At 34.5% G+C, this 25,766-nt stretch overlaps 1 protein-coding gene across 3 annotated transcripts in view; it reads right to left on the bottom strand.

Moving 5' to 3' along the window:
- Positions 1-25,766, bottom strand: part of ANLN (anillin, actin binding protein) — a 51,967-nt gene that overhangs the window by 11,169 nt on the left and 15,032 nt on the right. The window contains exons 6-22 of one of the 3 annotated variants that reach the window (XM_082471683.1): positions 24,306-24,496; positions 23,927-24,034; positions 20,167-20,290; positions 16,208-16,318; positions 15,258-15,496; positions 14,410-14,555; positions 13,987-14,134; positions 13,513-13,648; positions 12,686-12,868; positions 11,585-11,711; positions 10,883-10,931; positions 10,734-10,790; positions 10,090-10,128; positions 9,835-9,856; positions 8,818-8,921; positions 8,010-8,063; positions 64-150 (exon numbers count right to left, since the gene is read on the bottom strand). In XM_082471683.1, the coding sequence (XP_082327809.1) occupies positions 64-150; positions 8,010-8,063; positions 8,818-8,921; positions 9,835-9,856; positions 10,090-10,128; positions 10,734-10,790; positions 10,883-10,931; positions 11,585-11,711; positions 12,686-12,868; positions 13,513-13,648; positions 13,987-14,134; positions 14,410-14,555; positions 15,258-15,496; positions 16,208-16,318; positions 20,167-20,290; positions 23,927-24,034; positions 24,306-24,496 (1,925 nt within the window). The remainder of the gene's footprint in view (positions 1-63; positions 151-8,009; positions 8,064-8,817; positions 8,922-9,834; positions 9,857-10,089; positions 10,129-10,733; positions 10,791-10,882; positions 10,932-11,584; positions 11,712-12,685; positions 12,869-13,512; positions 13,649-13,986; positions 14,135-14,409; positions 14,556-15,257; positions 15,497-16,207; positions 16,319-20,166; positions 20,291-23,926; positions 24,035-24,305; positions 24,497-25,766) is intronic. The other 2 variants (XM_082471684.1, XM_082471685.1) reach the window with 2 other exon arrangements.

Genomic DNA, 25,766 nt, shown 5'->3' with positions numbered 1-25,766 from the left:
GAAACCAAGTCTATGCTTCACAAAATGGAAAAAAGAAAATATAGATCCAGTGATGTTACTTACTAGAAAACCTCTTTCTTCAACACTTGAATTCACTTGACACTTTATTTTTAAGTAAATATGACCTTCCAAAGGACATAGAAAGGGTACCTGTGAAGAAAGAGAGTAAATTATTTGTAAAACAGTTTTTCTTGATAAAACATGTATAAATCATGAATAGAGAATATTATGTCTTGAAAACACAGTATTTTCTAAAGCTGGAATATAAAATAGGTGGCCCAAAAGCCACTGGTTCCTTAGCAACAAATGCTTTTGAAGAATAAATTCACTCAGTGTAGAGCTTGATTAAAGCAGAACCCTAAGTCCCAAGTAATGTGATAAAGAAAACACAGATTTAAGAAGAGAATACATGTGTTTATCCATTCCCTATCAACAGAATATACTTGATAGAAGATGGGATAAACCAATTGGCATATTAATACAATATAATATTATTCAGCAATAAAGAATAGTGAACCGCAGAATGGAAACGTTGATCCTCAAATTCATATGGAATTGCAAGAGGCCCCAAATAACCAAAACAATCTTGAAAAAGAAAAACAAAGTTGAAAGAATCATACTTCCCAATTTCAAACCAATCCAAAGCTACAGTAATCAGAACAGCGTGGTACTGGCATAAGGATAGATATATAGACCACAGGAATAGAATTGAGAGTCCAGAAATAAACCCATACATATATGCCAGATTGATTTTCAACAAGGGTACCAAAACCATTCCATGAGGAAAGAGCAATATTTTCAACAAATGGTGCTGGGGAAACTGGATAGCCACATGCAAAAGAGTGAAGTTGGATCCCTACCTCGTACCACATACAAAAATTAACTCAAAATGGATCAATGACCTAAATGTGAGAGCTAAAACCATACAACTCTTAGAAGAAAAACAGAGGAGTAAATCTTCAATGATCATGAATTTGGCAATGGCTTCTCAGATATAATACCAAACCATGAGCAACAAAAGAAAAAACAGATAAATTAAACTTCAACAAAATGAAAAACTTTTCAGTATGGAGGTTCCTCAAAAAATTAAAAATAGAACTACCATATAACCAATCAACCCCACTTCTGGGAATTTATCCAAAAGAATCAAAATCAGGCTCTTAAAGGGATATTTGCACTCCCATGTTCATTGCAGCATTCTTCATAACAGCCAAGAGGTGGAAACAATCTAAATGTCCATCAACAGCTGAATAGACAAAGAAAATGTGGTATAGTCTCCTTTCTCCCCACTTCTGTATATGAAACTACTCTAGGCCATCCAGATCCTGTTCTTCTCAGAGCCCAAAGTTTGTCTTTTAGGCCTTGAGACTCTCAGTGTATATTTTCTTATGTGTCCTAACCCACAGCCCCACACCTCTGCACAGCAGATCCTTGAGGTCAATTATCGTGTCCTTCTCATGTTTGTTTCCATATCCTATTGCCAAACCATATCCAGACATTCAATAAATGTTTGCTTAAAGAACATTGTTTGTTTTGTCAAATAATACCCAAATACTCCTATTGAAAAAAAAGAAGGCAGCCGGGGGAGGTGGGGGGATGTAGTACATACAAACAATAGAGTTTTATTCAGCCATAAAAAAGAAGGAAATCCTGTCAGGTGTTACAGCATGGATGAACCTTGAGGACATTATGCTAAGTGAAATAAGTCACAAAAGGACAAATACTACATGATTCCATTTGTATGAGGTATCAAGAGTAGCCAACTCAACAGAAGCAGAAAGTAGGGTGGTGGTTGGCAAGGACTGGTAGGAGGGGGGGAAAAGGGAGTTGCTATTCAATGGGTATAGAATTTCAGTCATCCAAGATGAAAAAAATTCTAGAGATCTGCTGCACAACATTGTGCTTATAGTTAATAATATGGTACACTTAAAAATTTGTTGAGGGTAGATCTCATGTTACGTATTATTTATTACAATAAAGAATTTTAAACTTCTGTGTATCAAAGCATAAGAAAGTGAAAAGACAATGTACAAAGCAGGAGAAAATATTTGCAAATCATGTATCTAATAATGGTTTAGTATCTAGAATACATTAAGAACTCTTATAACTCAACAATAAAAAGACAACTCAATTAAAACATTCCAAACAATCCAACTTAAAAATTAGCAAAAGACTTGAACAGACATTTCTTCAAAGATGATATACTAATAGCCAACAAACACATGAAAAGATGTTCAACATCAATAGTCGTTAGGTAATAATTGTTAGCTTGATGATAATGGCGACAATAATGATGAAGGTGAGGATAAGGACAAAGATTTCAATGGAAATCTCAAGTTGCCATTGTGTTCAGAACCATTTACTGAGGAATGAGTAAAAAGGAATCTGATTCTTTTATTGGAAGCACATTGCTTTGAACCAAAATAAACATAAGCTAAATTACAAAACCAACAATAAGTTATTGAAAGCAGATTTTTTTATTGCTTTTTTTAAAGTTGAATCATTCTGTATCTATAAAGCTTTCCTTATTCCTTAGATACAAGTATGTTTCCAACATTTATAATCCCAAAACTCATGCTATAGCTTAAACCACGCTATGACTAAATTGTGTCTCCTCCCCATCCCTAACCAAATTCACATGTTGAAGTTCTAACTCCCCATACCACTAAATGTGACTGTATTTGGAGACAGGGTCTTCAAAGAAGTAATTAAGGTTAAATTAGTTTATTAGGATGGGCCCTAATCCAATGTAACTGTGTCCTCATAGAAAGAGAAGATTTGGACACACATACAGAGAAAGACCATGTGAAGACACATAATACAGCTATCTACAAGCTAAAGAGAGAGGGTTTAGAAAAAAATCAACCCTCCCAATGCCCTGATCTTAGACTTCTAGCCTCCAGAACTGTGAAAAAATAAACTTCTGTTGTATAAGCCAAAAAAAACCCCCTCCAAACCCAAAAATTAGTCGTTAGGGAAATGCAAATCAAAACCACGATGAGGTGCCACTTCATACCCACTATGATGGCTATAATCAAAAATATAGAAAATAACAAGCTTTAGCAAGGATGTGGAGACACTGGAACCAACATTACTGGTAGGAATGTCAAACGGTTCAGGACCTATGAGAAACAGTTTGGTGGTTCCTCAAAAAGTTAAACAGAATTAACATATAACCACACAATTCCTCTCCTAGATATATACCCCCAAAGACTGAAAACAGGTATTCAAACAGGTATTGTATGCCCAAGTTTATAGCAGTGTTATTCACAATAGCCAAAAAGAAACAGACCAAATGTCCGTCAACAGATGAGTGGACAAAGTGTAGTATATAATATAATGCAATAGTACTCAGCCATAGAAAGTAATGAAGTACTGATACATGCCATATCATCTACATATATGTACACATACATATAAATTTACCACCAAAGAACAAAAGTTATCTGAGCAATAATTACCTAGTAGGTTATACATAGATAAAAATAAAGTCGCTCTATAATGTATATAATATAGAGCTAATACATTTCATGATGATAATTTTCATCAAATGCTTGTACCATTTTACTTCCAGGCAGATTTCTAAAACTAAGGACCTCATAGCAAACACAAGTCTGCATTACAGAGAGGGTAGAAAGCCACAAACATAGACCTGGTAGTGAAAGCCAATGTTGAAATCTATTTGACAAACACATTTAAGTTCAATACGAAGATGGTCTGGAATGTCCTAAATCCATACCAGATGCAATTACTGTCATGATGTAATGACTCTTCACTCCCAAGCATGGCTGATTTGCTAGCTACAGAGACACACACAAAAGTATATCTAAATTCTGTCCATTAAATCTACTCCAGTGTGCTTGGTTAGGGGGATACATAGAAAGGAGTTCTACTTCCATTACGTGCTCAGAGCTCCACTTCCAGTTAGGATGTGAAAGGTCACAAAAGACCACCATTTCTACTGCAACAACAAGAAAACAATGGATAAGCTAAGAATATCTTATTTTCCTTAAAGCTATCTAAGAGTTGTGCAAGCAAAAAAAATTTAATGGACCAAATTCCAGTAAGGAATGTACCCTTCCTGGGTGAGCCAAATCAGGGGTGGCCACTTTATTCCCTGGGAGCAAGAACTGACAGAGGAGCATGATGGCAATAGGCAATGAATTTTGCAGGGAAAAGGAAAAACCAGTGAAGTCTTTAACAGCTAAGTGAAGACTGTCTACCTAGATGAGCATCTCAAAAGAGCCTAGGGTCAGAGCTAGCCCTCCCTACCTGCCAATCTCCCCCACTCCCCAGAATTTTGCTGAGTAAATGCTAATGCCACAAGCCAGAAGCAGATCTGGAAAGCAAAAAGAAATCTTGTAGACTTTCAGAATTTAGATCTCAAAGTTCTACTGAAAGGAGGGGCCTAACTTCACTCTCAAGGCATTTGAAACAAGAGTTGAACCCAACTAACTAAAGCACTATCTCAGCTCAACTTCTGATTACACTGAGAGACAAGAGAGTGTTATTACCACCTACTTCAGTCTCTACTGTTCTTTTATAACACAACATTACATAACAACATCACATCACATCACATCACATCACATCACATCACATCACATCTAGCCTATGGTTTAAAAGTTTTACAAGACATGAAAAAGCATGATGTGACTCTATTAATAACAGACAAAGTAGACCTTAAGATAAAGATGACTACCAGAGATAAAGTGTTAACAATTCATCAAGAAGATATAATAATCTTAAATATTTATGCACCTAATAGCATAGCTTTAAAATACATGAAGCATAAGCTGACAGAACAAAAACTAAGTGCCTAAAATTGAGACTATGTTACTCTTACTAGCTGGAAGTTTGAGGGATTGATATTTTCTTCCCAATAAAATCATGCTTTCTGTCTAGCATGAAAATATTCACATAAGAAATATTTTAAAATAAATCATTCTTATCAGTCTATTAATAATGAAGAGACCTCATGTCAAAAGTATCTTTTAAATTATAAAAGCTGCTTAAGTACATGTGATAATTTTAAATGATTCTGAATGTGAATTAAAGATTACAAATATAAGAAAAATTCAATTGGAGAAGTATCATTAGAGTAAAATGGTAACATCCAAATATTTAAAGTCATATTGACTTCTGGGTCAAGATAGAAAGGGGGATGCTTTAGTCTGTCATTCCTGCTGCCCAGTGAAGAAGAATGACACCCTGGTTGGAATAATCTTAGTTCAGTCTAAATTTGAAAGTTTTTACTGTAAGGTTGGTTTCCAAAAATTTAGTCCTCCAGCCTAATAAAGGTAAGTTAAAGGGGGGATTCTTGGCCAAAAAGTATGGATTTCAATAGACTAACTCCATAAAATAAACCTTCAACTTTCTGAATTTCAAAGGCATCTATAATGTAGAGTCAAAACATCATACACCTCTTTATTATAATTGTTATAAATTCCCTTGCCGTTTTCTTTTCTATATTGTCAATGTTAAGTTCCTTGGCCTCTCAATGCTAATTAATACAATTCTACCATTTAGCCCAGAGAACGCTCCTGGTAAGAAGAATCTCAGAAAAATGAGAAGAAAATGTTCCCTCTTACTCTACAGCTGTGAAAAGTAGACAATATTCTTGGTTAGAAGCTTGTCCTGAAGTGAACTGAGAATATTCACATAAGAGTCAATGTCACTACACCCTGTCAAGTGTGGAGACGTGCGAAAATGTATGATCCTATTCTGTTTTCTGTTTAACAAAATGGTCTTTTAAGATTATCAACACCTCAAAGATTATCGTTAAGGTGTAAAATGTACCCTATAATCAGGGTGACTGTGTAATTTTTTATATGTCAGGATATTTCTGAGCAAGAATAATTATACCTGTTAATAATTAAACCAGACCAACAGGCATAAACCAGGATAGCTTTGGACACACCAGAACACTTAATCACTCCTCCTACAACCTCAAAATTCTACAGTGCTAATCAGTTGTTTTACCTCACAGGTGTTTGCCCTAATACTATTTAAATTGACATCTCTATTTCCTGGAAGGTATAAATATCTAAGACATTTCTTTAAGTCAGAAGATGAGTTGTGGGATATGCTTCTCCCTTTATCCATAAAAGTATAGTAAAACCTATGATTATTTTGGATTCTCTATTCAAAGAAAGGATTTGAGAGTGTGACTCATTGAAATTCATAATTTAAGTTACAGGACGTCAAACTTTACATCAGATATCTATAACCTCAAATAAGAAAGCAATCCGTTATTAGTGGTATCCTAATTTATAGAGCAAACACTCTGGGTTAACCTCAACAGAAATCTCATTCTGAAGGGGATCTCAGAGATAACCCCGTGACTTATCTTTATTGGTCAAGACACCGGTAAGATAAGCAAACGTTCCCTTGCACTGATGGTCTCTGGTAGGATATGGGAGACTTGTTTACTCTCTCAAATTTAATCAAATGGGATTATTATGTGAATATACAAGGTCTTCCATTTTTCCCACCAATTTAAAGAACATCTAAACTTAACTATCTTAAATATTCTCCTACATAACCACAAGGTATTAGAACAAATATTTGCTGCCCCCGCCACTAAAAAAAGCACATCTGTGACAAATTTTACATCTAAATTGTATTGTATTTGACTTAGGAAGAGACTTTACAGTATTGGACACAACCGTTAAACTGACTGATTTGATTTTTCACTCAGATCAGGTGGTTGGATATTTAAGTTATAATTTCAAAAATTTTTTTAAGAGAATGGACATATAATTTATTTTTAATTTGTGTGATGTTTTAAATTAAAATGGCAGTGAAAAAAATTTTTAAAGAGCAATCAGTCTATATTTAACATATGTCATTGAAATCTCTTTCATTTTAGAGATTCATGAAATCTCTTACATATACAGAAATTGGCTATGGGACAACACTGAGTAAGGAATACAGTTCACAGAACCCCAGTTCTTATGTTTACCTAATTTGCAAATCTTGTTTTAAGAATTTAAAATACGACTTCTCTGGTGGCACAGTGGTTAAGAATCCACCTGCCAATGCAGGGGACACAGGTTCGATCCCCAGTCCGGGAAGATCCCACATGCCGTGGAGCAACTAAGCCCATGTGCCACAACTACTGAGCCTGTGCTCTAGAGCCTGCGAGCCACAACTACTGAGCCCGCATGCTGCAACTACTGAATCCTGCGTGCCTAGAGCCCATGCTCCGCAACAAGAGAAGCCACGACAGTGAGAAGCCCACGCACCACAACAAAGAGTAGCCACCACTCGCTGCAACTAGGGAAAGCCTGCATGGAGCAACGAAGACCCAATGCAGCCAAAATAAAAATTAAAAAAGAAAAAACAAGAATTTAGAATAAAACAAAAAGTACTATCCAGCATTTTGCAAATTAGCATATCTATACACCCACAAGATGATTGTGATTGATCTTCACAAAGATATTAAAAATCCTAAAAAAAATTTCTAAAATATATGAATATATTTAGTATAATTTTAGCATTAAATGAATTTTAATTTTAAAATTAATAAACAGAGCATCACCAACATAGCAACATACCTATTAGCCAATTAAGACCACAGAAGTTTTCTACTTTTACTTAAAACATTACCAATAGTTCTTTCAATAGAGAGGAGGTCAACAATATTGAATAAATTTTAGTTTTAGACATAGTTATTAATTTGGCATTTGGTACCCGGAAAAATCAATGCTGAAGTGACTATAGAATCTTAAAGAATTATAACATGAAAAAAGAATATAAAAGCCCAAATACCAAACAGGCATGAAAAAAACTAGAGAACTTTTAAAGAAAGCTTTAAAGAATTATGAGAGTAAAGAAAAAGATGCCCATCTACAAGGGTCTAAAGAAAGAATAATTTACATAATGTCCTTAATTATTCAAAATAACCAAGAAGACATGAGAGTGGTTAGTAAAACAAATACATAAGGGCCAAAAATTAAGGACTAATTTTTAAGCTCATTAGTTTCAAGCAAAGAAAATATGGCAACCTTTTCCTGGAACATATAGCCCAGTAGCTCTCGCTCTTTTACATCATAATTTATCTAAAACAAACAAAATAAAAGACAAAGAGAAAAAAAGACCCAGAATCACTCAATTTGTTAAACTAGCTGAATTACTAAATTAAAAGTTACATGAATTTTTTTAAACATCACTATATTATAACTACAGAAATCTCTTATAATATTTTTAAATAGTCTGTATTATACAGCAGAAGCCAACACTAGGACTAAAGTTTGCCTCTACTTCTCTTACTACTTAAAATGGTCTTGTTAGCTATTAAATATTTAGTCTTTACAGTGTGGTGAAAAAGCACTCAATATGGTAGTGACACTACACAGATCTGAACTATGAAGTCTTAAACTTGGAGAGGAAAGTATGGGAAGGAAATCCCTTAGATTCATGAGTACTTTTCCAAGAAATTAATCTATCTTTCCCTATCTTGTCAAAACTAAATCCAAAAAATGTTGGTCATTTCAAAATATTGGTTTCAAATGGGCAAGAAACTATGTTTAAAACTGGAAGCTTAACATCTATATGCAAGAAGCAATACTTTCTTAGTCAGAATTGACATTTAGAATAAACCAGTATATGCTGCTTTGAAGACTTAACTATTAAGATACAGGGGAGAAATACTTCCAACATCAAAAAACGTATCATGCAGCTAAACCCATGTCTAATTAAAATGTACAATTCTAAGAACATACATATTCAGCCAAAGATTTCAAATACTTGAAAGTACTGGGACATTTTCATGGACCTAATTTTTCTATAAATAAATAAATAAATTTGGATTACCTTGTCCAGAGCAAATTTTGTATTTCCTACTGAAGATAATGACAGCGTGTAAGATCCAACAAGGGCAAAGTTGCTGGTACGCACAGCATTAAGACTGGCCATAACTAAAGAAAAAGGCAATGAGGTTTAGTTCAGAGTAACTTTGATAAGTATAAATAACAATTCCTCACCCCACTCTAACAGAATGAAATTAAACTGCCACAGAAAAAACTGCTTCATTTTCCTCTATCTCTAAATATGGGGGTGGGGCAGGGTGGGGGGAATAAAACATCAACATATTTCCTAATGAAAGAAAACTGTTAAGTATTTATATTTAACGTAAGTGAGGTACAGGCACATTTTAACATTTGAGACAGATGTGTTTTTAAAGATATAGAACCTAAAAATGTGTGCATAAAAAGCAATTTTCCTATCAGAGATATGAAAAACTTCATTGCTGTAGTCTAGGATGAGTTAATGAGCAGCAGGACTTTATCTGCACGTTCTTCTTAGTTATTCTCTGGTGCCAAGAAACAGAGATCAAAAGTCCAAAGGTGAGTGAAGCCAGCTCAATCCTAATCCCCTTTGGAAAATTTAGGCCTAACGCCACTCTGGAAAAGTCTTCCCTGGCCTACTGGTTCCAGTTTCCAGTGAACTAGAAAGATGCTTTTCTGACATGATGCGATGCCAGTCATGATCAGTAAAGTTAAAACAGGTGAACTCCTCAGTGTGGCTAGCACAAAACAAATCTACAGAACAAGAGAAGATAGGGTGAAGAGTAATGCTACCTGCTGCAGTTGTCAAGTGACTAGGTATCCTATGTGTACTGCCTGCTAGAGCCTGAGCAATGTGCTGTTTGGTGGCCTGTGGTGGTTTCAGACAGCAGGTCATTCTCACCAGTAATCTTATATGTTACTATCATATAGGAAATATTATTCAAAGGAGAGTAAGGTAAACACTCATAAATCAAGATGGCTATATGTATAAGTATGCAATTGCTTATATCCTAACGTTTCAAATAGTTCAAGATCCACTCACCTGAAGAATGAAGGGTGCTTTTCTAAAAGAAAAGGTGTGAAGAACATAAGTTATTTTCTTTATTTGATACAAAGATTTAAATATTAAGTACAAACACTACAAGGACTATATTTCAGAAAACATTATTTTTTCCTTTTAGGATATTTTAAAGATTCCCAAAGCACTAAGGGTTTAGAAATGGTTAACCAATTTCCAATCGTATGTGTAAGATGAAGATTTCTCAAGGAACTTCAACTTTCAAAAAATTCTACTTACTGTGGTTACAGATGTGAGAAGTCGCTTAGGAGTAATAGCCTGGAAGAAAAGATAACTTAGTATATTTCCTATTAAACATTATGATTAAAACTAACCAAACTTGAGATTCTCCCACACAGAAAATAATTCTTAAATATCAATACATTATATTTGAGTCTTTTATTCCGGCTTTACCCATACTGTTATTCCTTTTTTCTTAAAGCTAAATAAAATTCTTTTAAATGATTTAGACAAAGAACAAAAGAGCAAAGGCTAGGAAGGACAGAAACAAAGCTGTTTCTATTCCTCATGCCTACAGTGACCACATCATTCTTAAGTCTGGTTTAGAGGAGTTAGTAAGACAAGAGTTCAGAGGAAAGGCCTGAGAAAAGTTTAAAGAGATAATAATAGTTGTCAAGCAGATATGGAGAAAACAGAATTGTCTAGCCTGAGTAATATCGGTAGCTTATACTTAGGGTCATGGTCACTCACTGCAAGTTTACTCTCAGTATTCATACCTATACCTATTATGTGCAGTAACTAGAAATTTAAGGCATAAAAATGACCCAAAAGCTTGATAATTATTAAAAATTATACATAATTTTAAACAGACATTATATCTCCTATTTCTGATTATATTTCTACTGGGTTTCTTTCATTCTCACCTTTGACTTGTATGCTTTTTTCTTCTTATCAGGGCCTGAGGGATCTTTCTTTTGTACCTACACACAAATCCAAAGCATAAGTAACTTAAAATCTGATGTCTTTAAGAAAAATACACTATTAGTTACTTTAGAAAGCTTTAACTGCTTACCAAGCTGTAAACTTCAATATTTATTTCAAAGTCATTTGACACATCTCGCCTGGAAAAATAAAAATATCAAATTATGCCATTAAAAATTATGCCACAAATACTGTTACAAGACTGAGAGTAAAGGAATTCACTGTGTTTTAAAACTAAAGACAATAGTTATAAACTATTAAAGAATATAAAAACTGGTAAGAACAGTCTATTTTTTCCTATAATACAGGTCAAACATTTTCTTCAGCATTTTACAACTCAAGATCTTAAATAATAAAAGTAGTTTTTCTTCCAAACTAGATTTTGACTCTAGTTTCAAAATAAATCTCTGACACTAAATATAAATGTCTTTCACTGAGACTTAATGTTAAGTACATTAAGAGATTTAAAGTATATATTAAAAAATTGTGGTCCAGATTTTGCATGTGTGTGTGTGTTGTGTGTGTGTGTGTGTGTAGTAAATATATATGTTAAAACACTTCAAGACATCAAATACCTACAGTCATGTGGAAGAAACATGCTACTCAATGGAAGAAAAGATTGGAAACATAAAAGAGTTAAACCAACAAACTGAAAAATGAGTTATTTGTCCATATAAAAACAATAAACATACTGCATTTCAAAGATTATAAATTCTACCTGGATGCTTAGACTGTATTAACTCTATTAAAAAAGAAAAGTATGTTTGAACCATCAAAAGCCTAATTTACTTACAAAGTAAATGTAGTAGTGAATGTTAGAGCATCGCCATTAAGAGAATTTGAGGTACTTGCTAATGGTGTGGCTACCATATTTTCAGCTCCTGCTTTTAGTATAATTAAGAAATAGTAATTTGCTGCATCTGTAAGAAATAATCACATTACCTAATAAGCACAAGCAAAATCAGATTTAGCTAATCAGCATTCTGGAAGACCAAATGAATAAAGTAATACTGCAACTGATTTACATAAAATTCATTTTAAATTTTCTAAAGTCAACTTTTCAGACACAAAAAGACAAGACATAAGCAGACAGACATGTTCCTGGAACAGCATCTCCAAGGTCTCTTCCTTTTAAGTGAACTGAAATAACTTCGCTACACATTCCTCTGTTTCTGCTGACTTCAAATTTTACCTATTGACCCGAAATTCTTTAGCTAATAGTATACATCTCAAAAGGGTAAATTCTGGTTTGTTATTTCAAAACTGAGATTAAAATACTATATTTCTGTGAAAGTTACCATCCTGCCCTATTTTTCAGATACTGGTGCCATAACCTCCTTTATCCACTTTGTTTAAATATGATTTTAAGTAGAATACATAGCTTAGAAAAGTTTATTTATTCAATCTAGAGGAATAAAGGGAATAAAATTTCAATAGAAGTATCTACACTGTGATGCTCTTCACTCCCACAACCAGTAATTCAGGATTCAAAGAACAAATTTACATGACGGAGTGAATTTTAAATAGAATAGAGTAAGTAAATTAAGTTCTTTTAGATGCCCAATACTTTCCACAATAAAATTAATGAAAGTCAAATGGTCTGTTGTGTCAGAATAACTCATCTTAGTAATTTATTTTATGTTCAGTATTACGTTTAACAAGTCTTACTTTCAGTTAGACCTATGTCTGTTATTGTATGGATCAGTAAGACCATATACAAAATTTTTCCTTGGTTATTTTTATACACACATCTACATAAAAGGAACTAAAGGCCTGAGATACAAGCCTTGTGTCTTTATGCATGCTCTACTTGTTCCCATTTGCACAATTCCATCTAGGTGAGGTTCATAATTTAACATATGATCTAGAAGTGAGTAAATAAAAATCACCATACCTGGCTTCTGAACTGTACTGCAGACAAAATCTGCTTTTAGAGGCAAGCGGATTTCTGACAAAGTAATTGATCCTTTGGAAGGGACAAATTCACTTTGGGATATGGGACCAGCCTTATTCTTCCTCTGAGGCCCTTCATTCTTCAACTTATTCAACTCATCAATCAAAAGTGTTCTCTTCTCAGCTATGTAGAAATATGCAATATTTCAAATATTAAAACTGCAATTGTTTCTAAATGAAACCAATTCAAGAAAATGCACTCATGTGGCAATTGTATACAACACCAAAGACAGAATCAGTAACTCTTCCTTCATATAAACAGGTGGTAGGTAGTTAGGTAAAACCTTGATTGCTCAATCTGTTCACAAAATCCTTGTAATTTAATATTTCAACTTTTGGTCAGTTTTCTTGCATGGTTAATCTCTCCATCCTAACATGCCCTGTCATCCACCACCACACATACACGCAACAAAATTCACATACTTATTTTTAGCTATACGTACATAGACAGGTACAGAGACAGAGCATGTATGTGTGTGTGCATAAAGAGTACGTATGTGTGTGAGTTCATGTATTCATTCTTAGCATACTCTTTACACTACATTTCTTCAAATGCATTCAAGGTTCTTTCACCCTTTCATGCAGACTACACCTTATTTTACATGTAGTGCTTTCACAAACCTTATAAGAAACAAAAAATAGATCAGCTGAAACAGATTATCAAAAAAGCCCTTTCTCTAAAATTAGAAATTTCTGAATATACTAGACAAAATGAGTTTTTCCTGGTTTGAAATTGTGTTGGAATTGTTTCAGGTGTATCACACATACTTGCAATTAGAAGAAGTCTTTCTGCTTCAGCTTCTTCCAGCGACCCTTTTCCATGCTCTTCATCAACACAACAGTTAAGAGCCTGGCTAGCCTGATAGATCACTGTCTGCTGCAAATTTATTTCATTATTGAGTTCCTAGCGAAACCAATGAGAGGAGGAAAAAAACTCACATTTTTAATCACCATTTTCACTTTATTTAAACTTTAATTATAATTTATCCAATTGGGTAATTTCCAAAATCTCCAGAGAGGGAAGTCAAAACGTTACAGTTTCACTGTTCAAGTTTCTAGACTATGCACCAAAAAAGAGGACTTTTCTCAGACTGAATTCAGGATTAAGCTCCTGAGCTCCTGCATGTCACACACTGTCCTAGTCACTCAGGATACAGAAATGAATAAGGCTGGGCTCTTGTCCTCAAGGAGCTCACCATCTCATGCTGTCAACCTTCCAAATCCCCTTTCCACAGTACATACCTGCATTTTCTGTTTGATGTTAACCTGACAAGGAAAGCCATTCTTTTTTTCATTCAATTTTGAAGTAACATCTTCCTTCCGAACAATCACCTGCTTTATTGAAGGACGGTCTGTTTCTTTGACTCTTTGAGATCTGTATGCATCAATGCTTCAGGAAATAAGTTATACTCTATTAGAAATCCAGCAACACACTAAGCACTATCCTTTGTTGAACATATCAGCAGAATATTGATATTGCAACATATCAGTAGAACACTTCACTAGAATGGAAAATGCCATTGGGTGAAAGAGAGGCTTACCAAAGCTATTTCAAAGTTTTATAAAGATTAATACTAATAACACTATAATTATAAATAACAAAACTTGTTATGTCAATCTAAACCATGACCCTTAGTGAGTGAATGTCTTCTAAGATGTTCTCACCTATAAAGAAGATCATGATCTTCAGAACCCATACTATCACCAGACTCAGCTCGAGGGACACGGGTTCTTTGGAATTTTCCTGGCTTTGGACTTTCATCACTTAGGCTGGTGTCTTTCAATTCCCATCTAGGCGACGAAACTAAATTCTGCAGGAAGGCACATCAGATATTAGATTTGATGGATGACATTGATTCTAAATGAGAAATCTGAGGAATTGAATGACTTTATTACCAGAAAATAAATATCCATTAAGTTGACTGATTCATCATAAAAACAAGGCAAACTTAAATAAGTTCCTAAAATGTATATGAATAAAAGTTCAAAGACAGCTGAAGCCTACACTTGTAACTCTTTTTAAAAAATATTTCTAATTGAATCAACCTCCAAAAAAAGGTGCAGTTATTCAATTTAGGGTGATCACTTATAACAGTAGAGCTAGCTCTCAATAAATATTAGTTATCTATCTGGTGCTAAATACTAATATGCTAATATGATCTAATATGCACTTGAACCCCATGATGTAGGTACTATTTTTAACCTAATTTAACATTTAACTGTGGCAAAGAGGTTAAATAACCTGACCCATAAACATTGGTTAATGGCAGAGCCAGGATTTGAGCCCAAATGTCTGGCCTTTTAAGCCATGTTACAGTTTGGATTTCATCTAAGGCCAACAGGAAACCACTGAAGAGTTTTAAGCTCTCTTTTAAGAGAATTAACATCAGGTTTGCAAAATACCCCTGGCTACAGAGTGCCAAATCCCCACGCACCAACTAAAACAAAAAGGGATCCAAATTCTACTTCGTTTCTTTATGTGCTGGGCCTGTTTACATTTAGTCCTTTCTTACCTCTGGACTTACCACATCAACTGTCTGTGCTAATGGAGCAAGTAAAGACATCGAGGAGATATTCAGTGCATCTTCCTGTTCCTCGCTGCTTTCTGCATCTGCGTGATGCATCTCCTCCTGGCTCTTTTCCACATCTAGTTCACCTTCCTCTAGGACATCACTGAAGATGTCATTAATTACTTTTGAACTGTTGATATCATCACCATCATCCACACTCATCTCAATTTCACGTACCACCTCTGAAAAATATTTCAACAGGTAAATACTGTGATGCAGACCTTTAAGAATTAAACGGATAACAGAGAAGACCTAACATTCATATGCTTACTTAATAAACAGGAAGAAAAAGCCCTATGAAAAAGTACCTCCTAAACAAACAAAGCAAAAAGAAATAGAATACTACTAATATAAAGTTCCAATAACATTTTCTAAGTAATAAAGGTGGGAACTATCAAAAGCTGATTCAATTCTTCGGGTTTAAGAAAGAATATTAAAAACCCAGACTGCAAGATAATAGCCAAAAGCTTCAGATTTACAAAAAATATTTTTTCAAATAATTCTTTTTCTATTGTTGGGAACTGCCCTTTCACATTGCAGTCAATAATAGGAAACTATTAACATCACTTAGGGCAGGGTTCACAAAACTTCAAGGGCCGCTGATTCCGCTAACCATACATGCAGAGTGTGGAAGGGCAGCACGTTTCCTTTCCCTGTGGAAGTGAGTGATAGCCTTAATCAGATTTTCACAGGGGCCTGGGACCTAACGATAACTGTTAACAGTACTGTATTTTGTGAAAGCTAGAGTATTTCCTAGTGGAAAAAAAAAAAAAGAGTATTATAAAATCATATTTTGAAATATAGAACACTGCATATTTGAATATGAGAATACTAATTCTCCTAGCGTGTCCAGAGTTAATAAGAGACAAAGAATGAAAACAACAAAAACCAACCAGTCAGCTGTTCAACCTTTGGGTCTGATGTTACTTTTAAGGACTTTTCCTCTTCTAAAAACAATGTTATTTTCAAAGGGCTAGACTTCGTCATTTCAGATCCAGTAAAACCTAAAAAAAATTTAGGAAAAACCATATGAATATATATAAAAACTTAGAGTTTTTCAATTAAGGAATCTTACATATCTTGTTTTCTGATTATAAAGCTATGCATTTCAAATCCAGAAATGCATAAAGTAGAGAATCCCCCAAAGCACCTGTCTTCTCTTAACTTTCCCATCTCTCTCTTCTTCCCTAGAAGAGAAAGGGGACACTAATATTACCAGGTTATTGTTTGTTCTTTCAGTTTTCCCCCTATGTATACATATGTATATATCCTTTTTTAAAAATTTTTCCATTATTTTATTTTATTTTTTAACATCTTTGTTGGAGTGTGATTGCTTTACAATGTTGTGTTAGTTTCTGCTATATAACAAAGTGAACGAGCTATACGTATACATATATCCCCATATCCCCTCCTTCTTGCTTCTCCCCCCAACCCTCCCTATCCCACCCCTCTAGGTGGTCACAAAGCACCAAGCTGATCTCCCTATGCTATGTGCTGCTTCCCACTAGCTATCTATTTTACATTTGGTAGTGTATATATGTCAATGCCACTCTCTCACTTCGTCCCAGCTCACCCTTCCCCCTCCCCAAGTCCATTCTCTACACCTGCATCTTTATTCCTGTCCTGTCCCTAGGTTCATCAGAACCTTTTTTTTTTTTTTTTTAGATTCCATATGTATGTGTTAGCATATGGTATTTGTTTTTCTCTTTCTGACTTACTTCACTCTGGATGACAGACTCTAGGTCCATCCACCTCACTACAAATAACTCAATTTCATTTCTTTTTATGGCTGAGTAATATTCCATTGTATATATGTGTCACATCTTCTTTATCCATTCATCTGTCGATGGACACTTAGGTTGCTTCCATGTCCTGGCTATTGTAAATAGTGTGATCATACTATACATGCTGTTCTGCATTTTGTTTTTCACTTTTTAAAAAGTGTCAATAAAAACACTTAACTAGCAATAGAAAAACACTACTTCAACATAATAAAGACCATATATGAGAAGCCCACAGCTAACATTGTACTTAATGGTAAAAGATTGAAAGCTTTTCCTCTAAGATCAGGAACAAGACAAGCTAGAGATAAGCCCACTCTCACCATTTCTAGTCAACATAGCTTTTTAAAAGTCCTAGTCAGAGCAATAGGCTAGAAAAATAAATTAAAAGAATCCAAATTTTAAAAGAAGTAAAATTATCTCTGTTCACAGATAACATGATCTTATATATAGAAAACTCTAAAGATTCCACACAAAAAAACCTGTTAGAATAATATACAAATTCAGCAAAGATGCAAAATACAAAATCAACACAAAAAAACCAGTTACATTTCTATATACTAACAATGGACAATCTGAAGAGCAAATTAAGAAAACAATTCCATTTACAATAGCATGAAACAGAATAAAATACTTAGGAATAAACCTTACCAAGGAGGTGATAGACTTGTATACTGAAAAGTACAAAATATTGCTGAAAGACATTTAAAAAAACACAAATATATGGAAAGACATCCCATGTTCATGAATTGGAAGACTTAATACTGTTAAGATATCAATACTACCCAAAGCAATCTACAGATTCAATGCAATTCTTATCAAAATCCCAATAGCACTTTTTGGAGAAATAGAAAGTCTGTCCTAAAATTCATATGGAACTTCAAGAGACCCTGAATATCCAAAACAATTTTGAAAGAGAACAAAGTTAGAAGACTGACATTTCCTGATTTCAAAACATATTACAAAGCTATAATAATCAATATAGTATGATATTAGCATAAAGATAGACATATAGACCAACGGAAAAGAAGAGAGAGCCCAGAAATAAAACTTCACATATATGGTCAAATGATCTTTAACAAGGCTGCCAAGATAATTCAATGGGGAAAGGACAAATGATGTAGGGAAAACTGGATATTTACATGCAAAGAATTAAGTTGGACCTTTATCTGACGTCATATACAAAAATCAACTCAAAATGAATTAAAGACATAATGTAAGACTCAAAACTATAAAACTCCCAGAAGAAAACAGAGGGAGAAAGAAAGCTTCATGACATTGGGTTTGGTGATGATTTTCTGGGTATAACACAAAGCAGGCAACAAAAGCAAAAATAGACAAATGGGACTACATCAAACTTAAAAACTTTTGTGGGAGAGGGGGCAAGGTAGGAGTAGGGGATTAAGAGGTACAAACCACTATGTATAAAATAAGTAAGTTTCAAGGATATATTGTCCAGCACATGGAAAATATTTTATGATAACTAAAATGGAGTATAATCTATAAAAATGTTTAATCATTATGTTGTACACCTAAAACTAATATAATATTGTCAATCAACTATACCTCAATTTAAAAAAAAAGTTTTGTGTATCAACCTACTGAATGTGAGAAAATATTTGCAAATCATATATCTGACAAGGGGTTAATATTCAGAATATAAGAACTCCTACAACTCAATAACAAAAAATCAACCTGATTTAAAAATGGGCAAAGGACATGAACAGACACTTCTCCAAAGATGATATACAAATGGCCAACAAGCATGCGAAAAGATGCTCAACATTTCTAATCATAGGAGAAATGCAAATCAAAATCACAACGAGCTAATAACTCATACATATTAGGATAGCTACTGTCAAGAAAACAAAAAATAACAAGTGTTGATGAGGGTGTGGAGAAATTAGAATGCTTGTGCACTGTTGGTGAGAATGTAAGTAGTGTGACCACTATGGAAACCAGCATAATAGTTCCTCAAAATATTAAAAATAGAACTACTGCATGATCAAGCAATCCTACTTCTGGGTATACAGCCAAAAGAATTGAAAGCAGGGTCTCGAAGAGATATTTGCATACCCATGTTCATAATAGCACTATCCACAATAGCCAAGAGGTGGAAGCAACCCACATGTCCATCAATGGATAATGGATAAACAAAATATGGTATATCTACACAATGAAATATTATTCAGCTTTAAAAAGGAAGGTAGTCCTGACATGTCAACATGGATGAACCCTGGGACATTATGCTAAATTAAATATGCTAGCCACAAAAAGACAAATACTATATTATTGCATTTATATGAGGTATCTAATCTATATGAGGTAGTCAAATTCATAGAAACAGAATGTAGAATGCTGGTGACCAGAGGCTCAGGAGGGGGAAAAGGGGAGTTGTTGTTTAATGGGTATAGAGTTTCAGTTTTACCAAATGAAAGTTCCAGAGATCTGTTCCTCAACAGTGTGAATATACTTAACACTATTGAATTGTACACTTAAAAATTGTTAAGATGGCGAATTTCAATAATATGTATTTTTACCACTATTGTTTTTTTTAATTTAACTGCCTATGATATATTAAATGTCATTACATACAAAGCTACCTTATTCATTTTAAGCAGCTACATAATACTTGATTACATGGATTTAGCACAATTTATTTACAGTCTTCTACTGATGTGCATTTAGGTCATTTAAATCTTATTACTATTACAAATGGTGCTACAATTAATATATTTGTACATACACCTGTGCACACTAGTTCTAAGAATTCAACTTACAGAAACACTTGCAGAGCACACACACTTTACAATTCAATAGATATTACTGAATTTTTCTCCAAAAAATACTTATAGTAATTTACACTCTCATCAAGTGTATGCGTTCTCACTCTGGAAAGATAACTAAGGAAGAAGGATATTGCATGGCTAGAAATGAAAAGGTAAGTGGAAATGAAGAAATGAATCTGTCTTTTTACACTAGAACAGCATTTCTGCTTTCCAGTCCAATTTCCAAAACTATGGTAGACTGAAATCTACATTTTAAGTGAAGTAGAAATAGAAAACGCTTACCCGTAGGTTCTATACTAGAAGGTTTTGCTGGTGTCTGATTTTCTGCCACCTTTTCTGTTACTGGAAGTGATGGGGTATTTGGACCAACTTGTTTTCTGAGGGGAGTGTTCTGACAGTGAATTTCCTGCAAAAGCAAATGAAGAGATAAACTTTATCTCTCAAAACTATAAATTTTGTCTTTTTACATGTTATTAAATGAAATAAGTAAGAGTCATTGTTCTATATAAGCTTCCTCAGAACAAAACAGATAATGAATGTGAAAGGGTCCAGCCATGTTTAGAACACAAAAGGCCTCGGTGCTAGTTCACATTCTTGGTAATTCATAGTATGTAAAATCTTTTCTAGAGACCAGTAGGCAAGAGAGAATGAAAATCCACATCAGAGTTCAGCTTTAGATAAACCAATTCAGGTGAAAGCCACATATTGGGAAAAAATAATTGTCTCCTCAGAAAGACCAAAACAAATACTAGCAAAACCACACGCCACTTCCTCATCCCTTTCTAGCCACCACCTCCTTGCTCCCTTCCCTTTAGAACCAAACTTCTGAGGACTGCCTATACGCCTGGACCCTGCTCTTCACCCGCTACTACCTGCATTCTACCCTCACCACTTCATTAAAAGGCTCTGCCAAGTCACAACAAGCTCCTTATTGCAAAACCCAGTGGTCTCAGTCCAGTCTACGTCTGACAACAAACACTTGGCAATACCAACCACTCCTCCCTTCTGAAAGGCTCTTTCTTCCCCTGACTTCAGTTACACCATACTCAACTGCTTTTCCCTCCCATCTTTTAGGCTGCTCTTTCTGTGGGTACCACAGATGAGTTCTGAGGTGGGGAGACCCCTGAACTCCCCATTATTGTGTTCAGAATTTTCTTTACATGTATATGTGCAACTGTCTGGGGAGGGATTCCACAGGTTTATCAGGAATCATTTAACAAAAAAAAATCATTTAAGAACGGTTGCTTTTTATTTTCCAGAGATGTAGAAGGAAAACCATGAGACTATGACCTACCGGCAACCAAGTGAAGAAGGTGCTTCAAACAGAAGAGAGTGATTCACAATGTCAAATGCTGCTAATAATAGGTCAAGTTAAACACCTGAAAACTGATTAGTGAAGGCCACTGGTGAATTTGATAAGGGTAGTGGTGAACGCCTGAGTGGAGAGATCAAGAGAGAAGGGAAGAGAAAAACTGGAAGATACAAGTAGAGGAACCCTTTTGGAAGAGTCTGGATGAAAAGGAGGCAAAGAAAGGGAGGGGAATAGGAGATCAAAAGAGTTGTTTTTGTTTTAAGATCACAGATAATAGCTTGCTCTATGCTGATGGGAAGGATTAGCCCATTCGTTCTTTCTTCCAAAGACAAATTTACTGTGTTCCTACTGTGAGTCAAGCAGTGAGAACATAGACAGAGATGAATAAGGCTCTCATAGACAGTGGTGAAAAACAAAGTTAAAACAATTATAGGAAGATAAATATTCCAGTGAGGTAAAAACAGGATGACATGGGCCCAAAAAAGCAGGAGGGGGACTGGGAAAAGGGCCAAGTAAAAACTTCCAGAGGGAATTAAAATTTAACCTATTCTTAATGAAGCAGGAGCTCACCACAGAGATATTTCATCCAGAGAGACTAGCAAGGCAAAGACAAAGAGATCTGAAAATATGGGTACATTTGAGAGACTACAAATAGTCTGCATGGCAGGACTGAAGCACACATGTGGAGGAGCAGGGAAGAGAAGCCAGATTTCTGAATGATTCTAGATATCAAGCCAAGCACTTTAGACATTTTTCTGATGTTAGCTATGGGGAGCTCTCCAGGATTTTAAGCAAGGGAACACATGCCTATCTGCCTTTTAGAAATATTTTTCTAGCAGCAGTGGGTTAGATGGACTGGAGAGAAGCCAGACTAAAAGCAGGGTGTTCACACAAAGCTATGGTAATGATTAAGGCAATGGCAGAGGAAAATACACAAGATAAGGAAGCTTGGTGACATACTTAGAAAATGTATCACTGGATGTGTGTGTGCATGTGCTAGAGGCCAGCAGGTGGGAAGACATAGTAACAAGAGGAAGGAGCCAAGGAGGTACTGCCAGATTGTTTTAGATGATGAAGTATAGAGTAAAGCCCTAAGTGAAGACAGAGACTACATGGGGAAGATATTCCAGCAAAGCATAGAAAGCTCTGCCAGTCAACCAAAGCTCAATTAGAGTTCAGGAGAGAGGTGAGGGCAGAATAGCCAAGCATTATCAGCATTTCTGTGATTGACTGAAGCTAGATATGAGGATGGGAAAGAGATGTTCCAGGACAAGTGAGACAAAAAAAATGTTTGAGATCAGGACCTTGAGAAACATGATTTGTTAAGCGAGGGAACTGATAAAAAAAAAACAAAATCAAATAGATCCTTCTCAAAGAATAAAGGATAAATGTATTATTCTATTTCTACTGGTAACCACGTTAAATATAGTTCTATTATTTTTAGCTTAAAAATATATCCTAACACAGGAAAATTAAGAGGTACAAACTTCCAGCTATAAAATAAATGAATCACAGGGATGAAAGGTACAGCACTGGGAATACAGTCAATAATAATGTAATATCTTCGTACGGTGACAGATGGTAACTAGACTTATTGTAGTGATCATTTTGTAATGTATAGAAACATCAAATCACTGTACTGTGCAACCAGAACTAACATAGTGGTATAGGTCAATTATACTTCAAAAACAAACAAACTAACTCATAGAAAAAATGATCAGCTTTGTGGTTACCAAAGGAGGGGGTAGGGGAAGGGGGAATTGGATGAAAGTGGTCAAAAGGTATAAACTTCCAGTTATGAGATGAATAAGTACTAGAGATATAATGTACAACCTGATTAACATAATTAACACTGCAGTATGTTATGAGAGTAAATCCTAAGAGTTCACATCACAAGGAAAATATGTTTTTTTCTATTTCTTTAATTTTGAATCTATGAGATGATGGAGGTTCACTAAACTTATTGTGGTAATCATTTCATAATGTATGTAAGTCAAATCATTAAACTTTTACAGTGTTGTATGTCAATTATATCTCAATAAAACTGAAAGTAAAATGTGTATATATATATGTATGTGTGTGTATATATATATATATATATATATATATATATATATATATGTATGTATATCTCCTAACACAGTATTTTGTACACAGTAGGCATGTAGATGAAACAGAAGATAGTTTAACACAGTAGGGATTTTGTTGAAGGCTTATCAGTGAAATTTGACCAGAAGTAATATGAGTAAAGAGAAATCTGGGAGGTATTTGGTGACTGAAAGAATTACAGATAGTCTAAAAGTATGGTATTTGGGGAGAGATATATAATCATTAATGAGAAAAGTAGATTCGGAGAAATATTTGAAAACCAGCACCTAAATAGAATGTTAAAAGGAATCTGAAATCAATTGAATGATGAGAATACCTTTTAAATTTGATTTTAAGTAGGTCATCAGTAAACATGGTTAAAAGTTCCATTAAATGGCAAAATATCACAAGAGAAAAGCAAAGTTGGTATGAACATTTAAGGAGTTTATGAATGGAAAGCTGCATAGTTAATTGGAACAAGCAAAGTTGGTATGACCATTTAAGGAGTTTATGAATAGAAAACTGCATAGTTTATTGGAACAAGACAGTATATAAAGAATTATTTTACAATACAGAACCACAAGTTAAATCCCAGCACTACTTTGGTAACAAGTTCACTTTTACATTTCTTGTTTACATTACCTGTTTGGTTTCTAGTTGTTTGCTTCTTGAGTTTTCGCCTTTTTCTGCACTCCATAAACTGCCCTTGTCAAATCGGCCACGAAGACATGCTAGTTCTTTTTGACGTTCCTAAAACCATCAAAAGCTCTATTTTACACAAGAGCCAAAAGTATGTTTAATAATATTCAAATTCTACTAACCTTGTTCTCAGTTTTCAGATTAAATTCACAATACACACAGAATATAGGACAATAATATTTCTAATTTGAAACAAGTGATACAGAGAATCGAGATGCTATTTATCTCCAGTCAAAAAGACTGGAGTCAGAATTCATAGTTTGACTTCTAGGTTCTATGCTCAGACCATGTAATGAATAATGTTAAAAGCAGTAAGCCATACCTGCTTGAGCTGTTGCGCTAAATGAGTAGTAGACGAAGATGCGTTTTGCTTGAATAATCTTTCTTGTATGGCCTTTGTATTTGGAGTGATAATGGGAGTTCTATGGGGTGTGCTATGAGCTGGACTTTCTTTGCTGTGCTCTTGACAACGCTCTCCAAAGCGTTCCAGGAAAGGCTTAATTCCTGCTCCTCCTAAAGATAATACACACATTTTTGGGAGGCTGTTTAGAATAAGTTACAATTATGATTTCTATGGGAAAAGTTCTAAAATCCAGTTCAGCTCCAAAATGCTTTGATTCTACTAGGAATATTCATTCAGAAAGTAAACAGAAAGAAAATAGTTCAAGAAACTTAAAAAAAATAAGTTTTTTTACCACACTATTTAATTCCATGTCCTAAAATTTGTTTTATAGGATTTAATTCTTCAAAAAAAATAAGAAGAAGAATTTTTAGAAAGTAGAGTAAGAGGACAGTAGGGATTAGAAAACCCTTAAACTAAATAATCAGAACCTAGATGATTGGAAATTGACTGTATGTGCATTAATAATATACCCTAACAACCAAGTATCCTGGCCATGATAACCCAACTACTAATATTTCTACAGCCCAATTTATTTTCTTGCTTTTAGGAAGTCTAACATGAAAATCCAGTGATTAAATCCTTTTTCTCTTTCAAAAATAATAATTAGGGATAATTTACTTTATCAAAGGATGTCTTGGTTTTATAAAGTCTTAAAACAGTACTCATCTAAAATAGTATGAGATACATTTAAAATAGAACAAATGGGATACATACCACCTCCATTATAAGAATGCTAGGGTTGCACTACATAAAAGGAGGTTACCTATATCATTAACTGGCAAACATTTTACCATAAATAGCCAAAGAGTAAATATTTGGGGCTTTGCAGGCCATATGGCCATTGTCACAACTACTCAACTCTGCATTGAAGCATGAAAGCAGCCACAGATAGTAAATGGGCATGGTTGTGTTCCAATAAAACTTTATTTGCAAAAACAGGTGAAGGGCAGAATTTGACCCATGACCAGCAGTGAAAGCGCCGAGTCCTAACCGCAATACCACCAGGGAATTCCCAACAATGCCCCTTATGTCGTTCTTATCTATGCCGTAAGTCTTTAGAAAACAGGGAGTCATAGTCTAATTTCACGTGAGGCTTTTGCTGTTGTCTCCAATTCTCATTTTGGCTCATCTGGAAACTGACTGCTGGTTTCTACTTACCCTGTAACTAATGGATTCCCCACTCTCATCTCTCTGACTACTTCTCTTTTATGATGAACTATTATTTCTGGAGAGATTGTATTTTTAAGAAGTTAAAATGTAGAATTAACACAGTCTTTCCGAAAGCAATTCTAATGAAAAAGAATATAGCTCAAACAAAGTACACTATATTACCCTATATTTGAACCATATTTTTTTAGTCCTATGTTTCTCAACCAATAG

The sequence above is a fragment of the Balaenoptera physalus genome (genome assembly GCF_965194825.1).
Source record: "Balaenoptera physalus genome assembly, chromosome: 8".
NCBI classification, from domain to species: Eukaryota; Metazoa; Chordata; class Mammalia; order Artiodactyla; family Balaenopteridae; genus Balaenoptera; species Balaenoptera physalus.
Note: the sequence above shows the minus strand (reverse complement) of the source record. Positions and strands in the feature narration are given on the sequence as shown.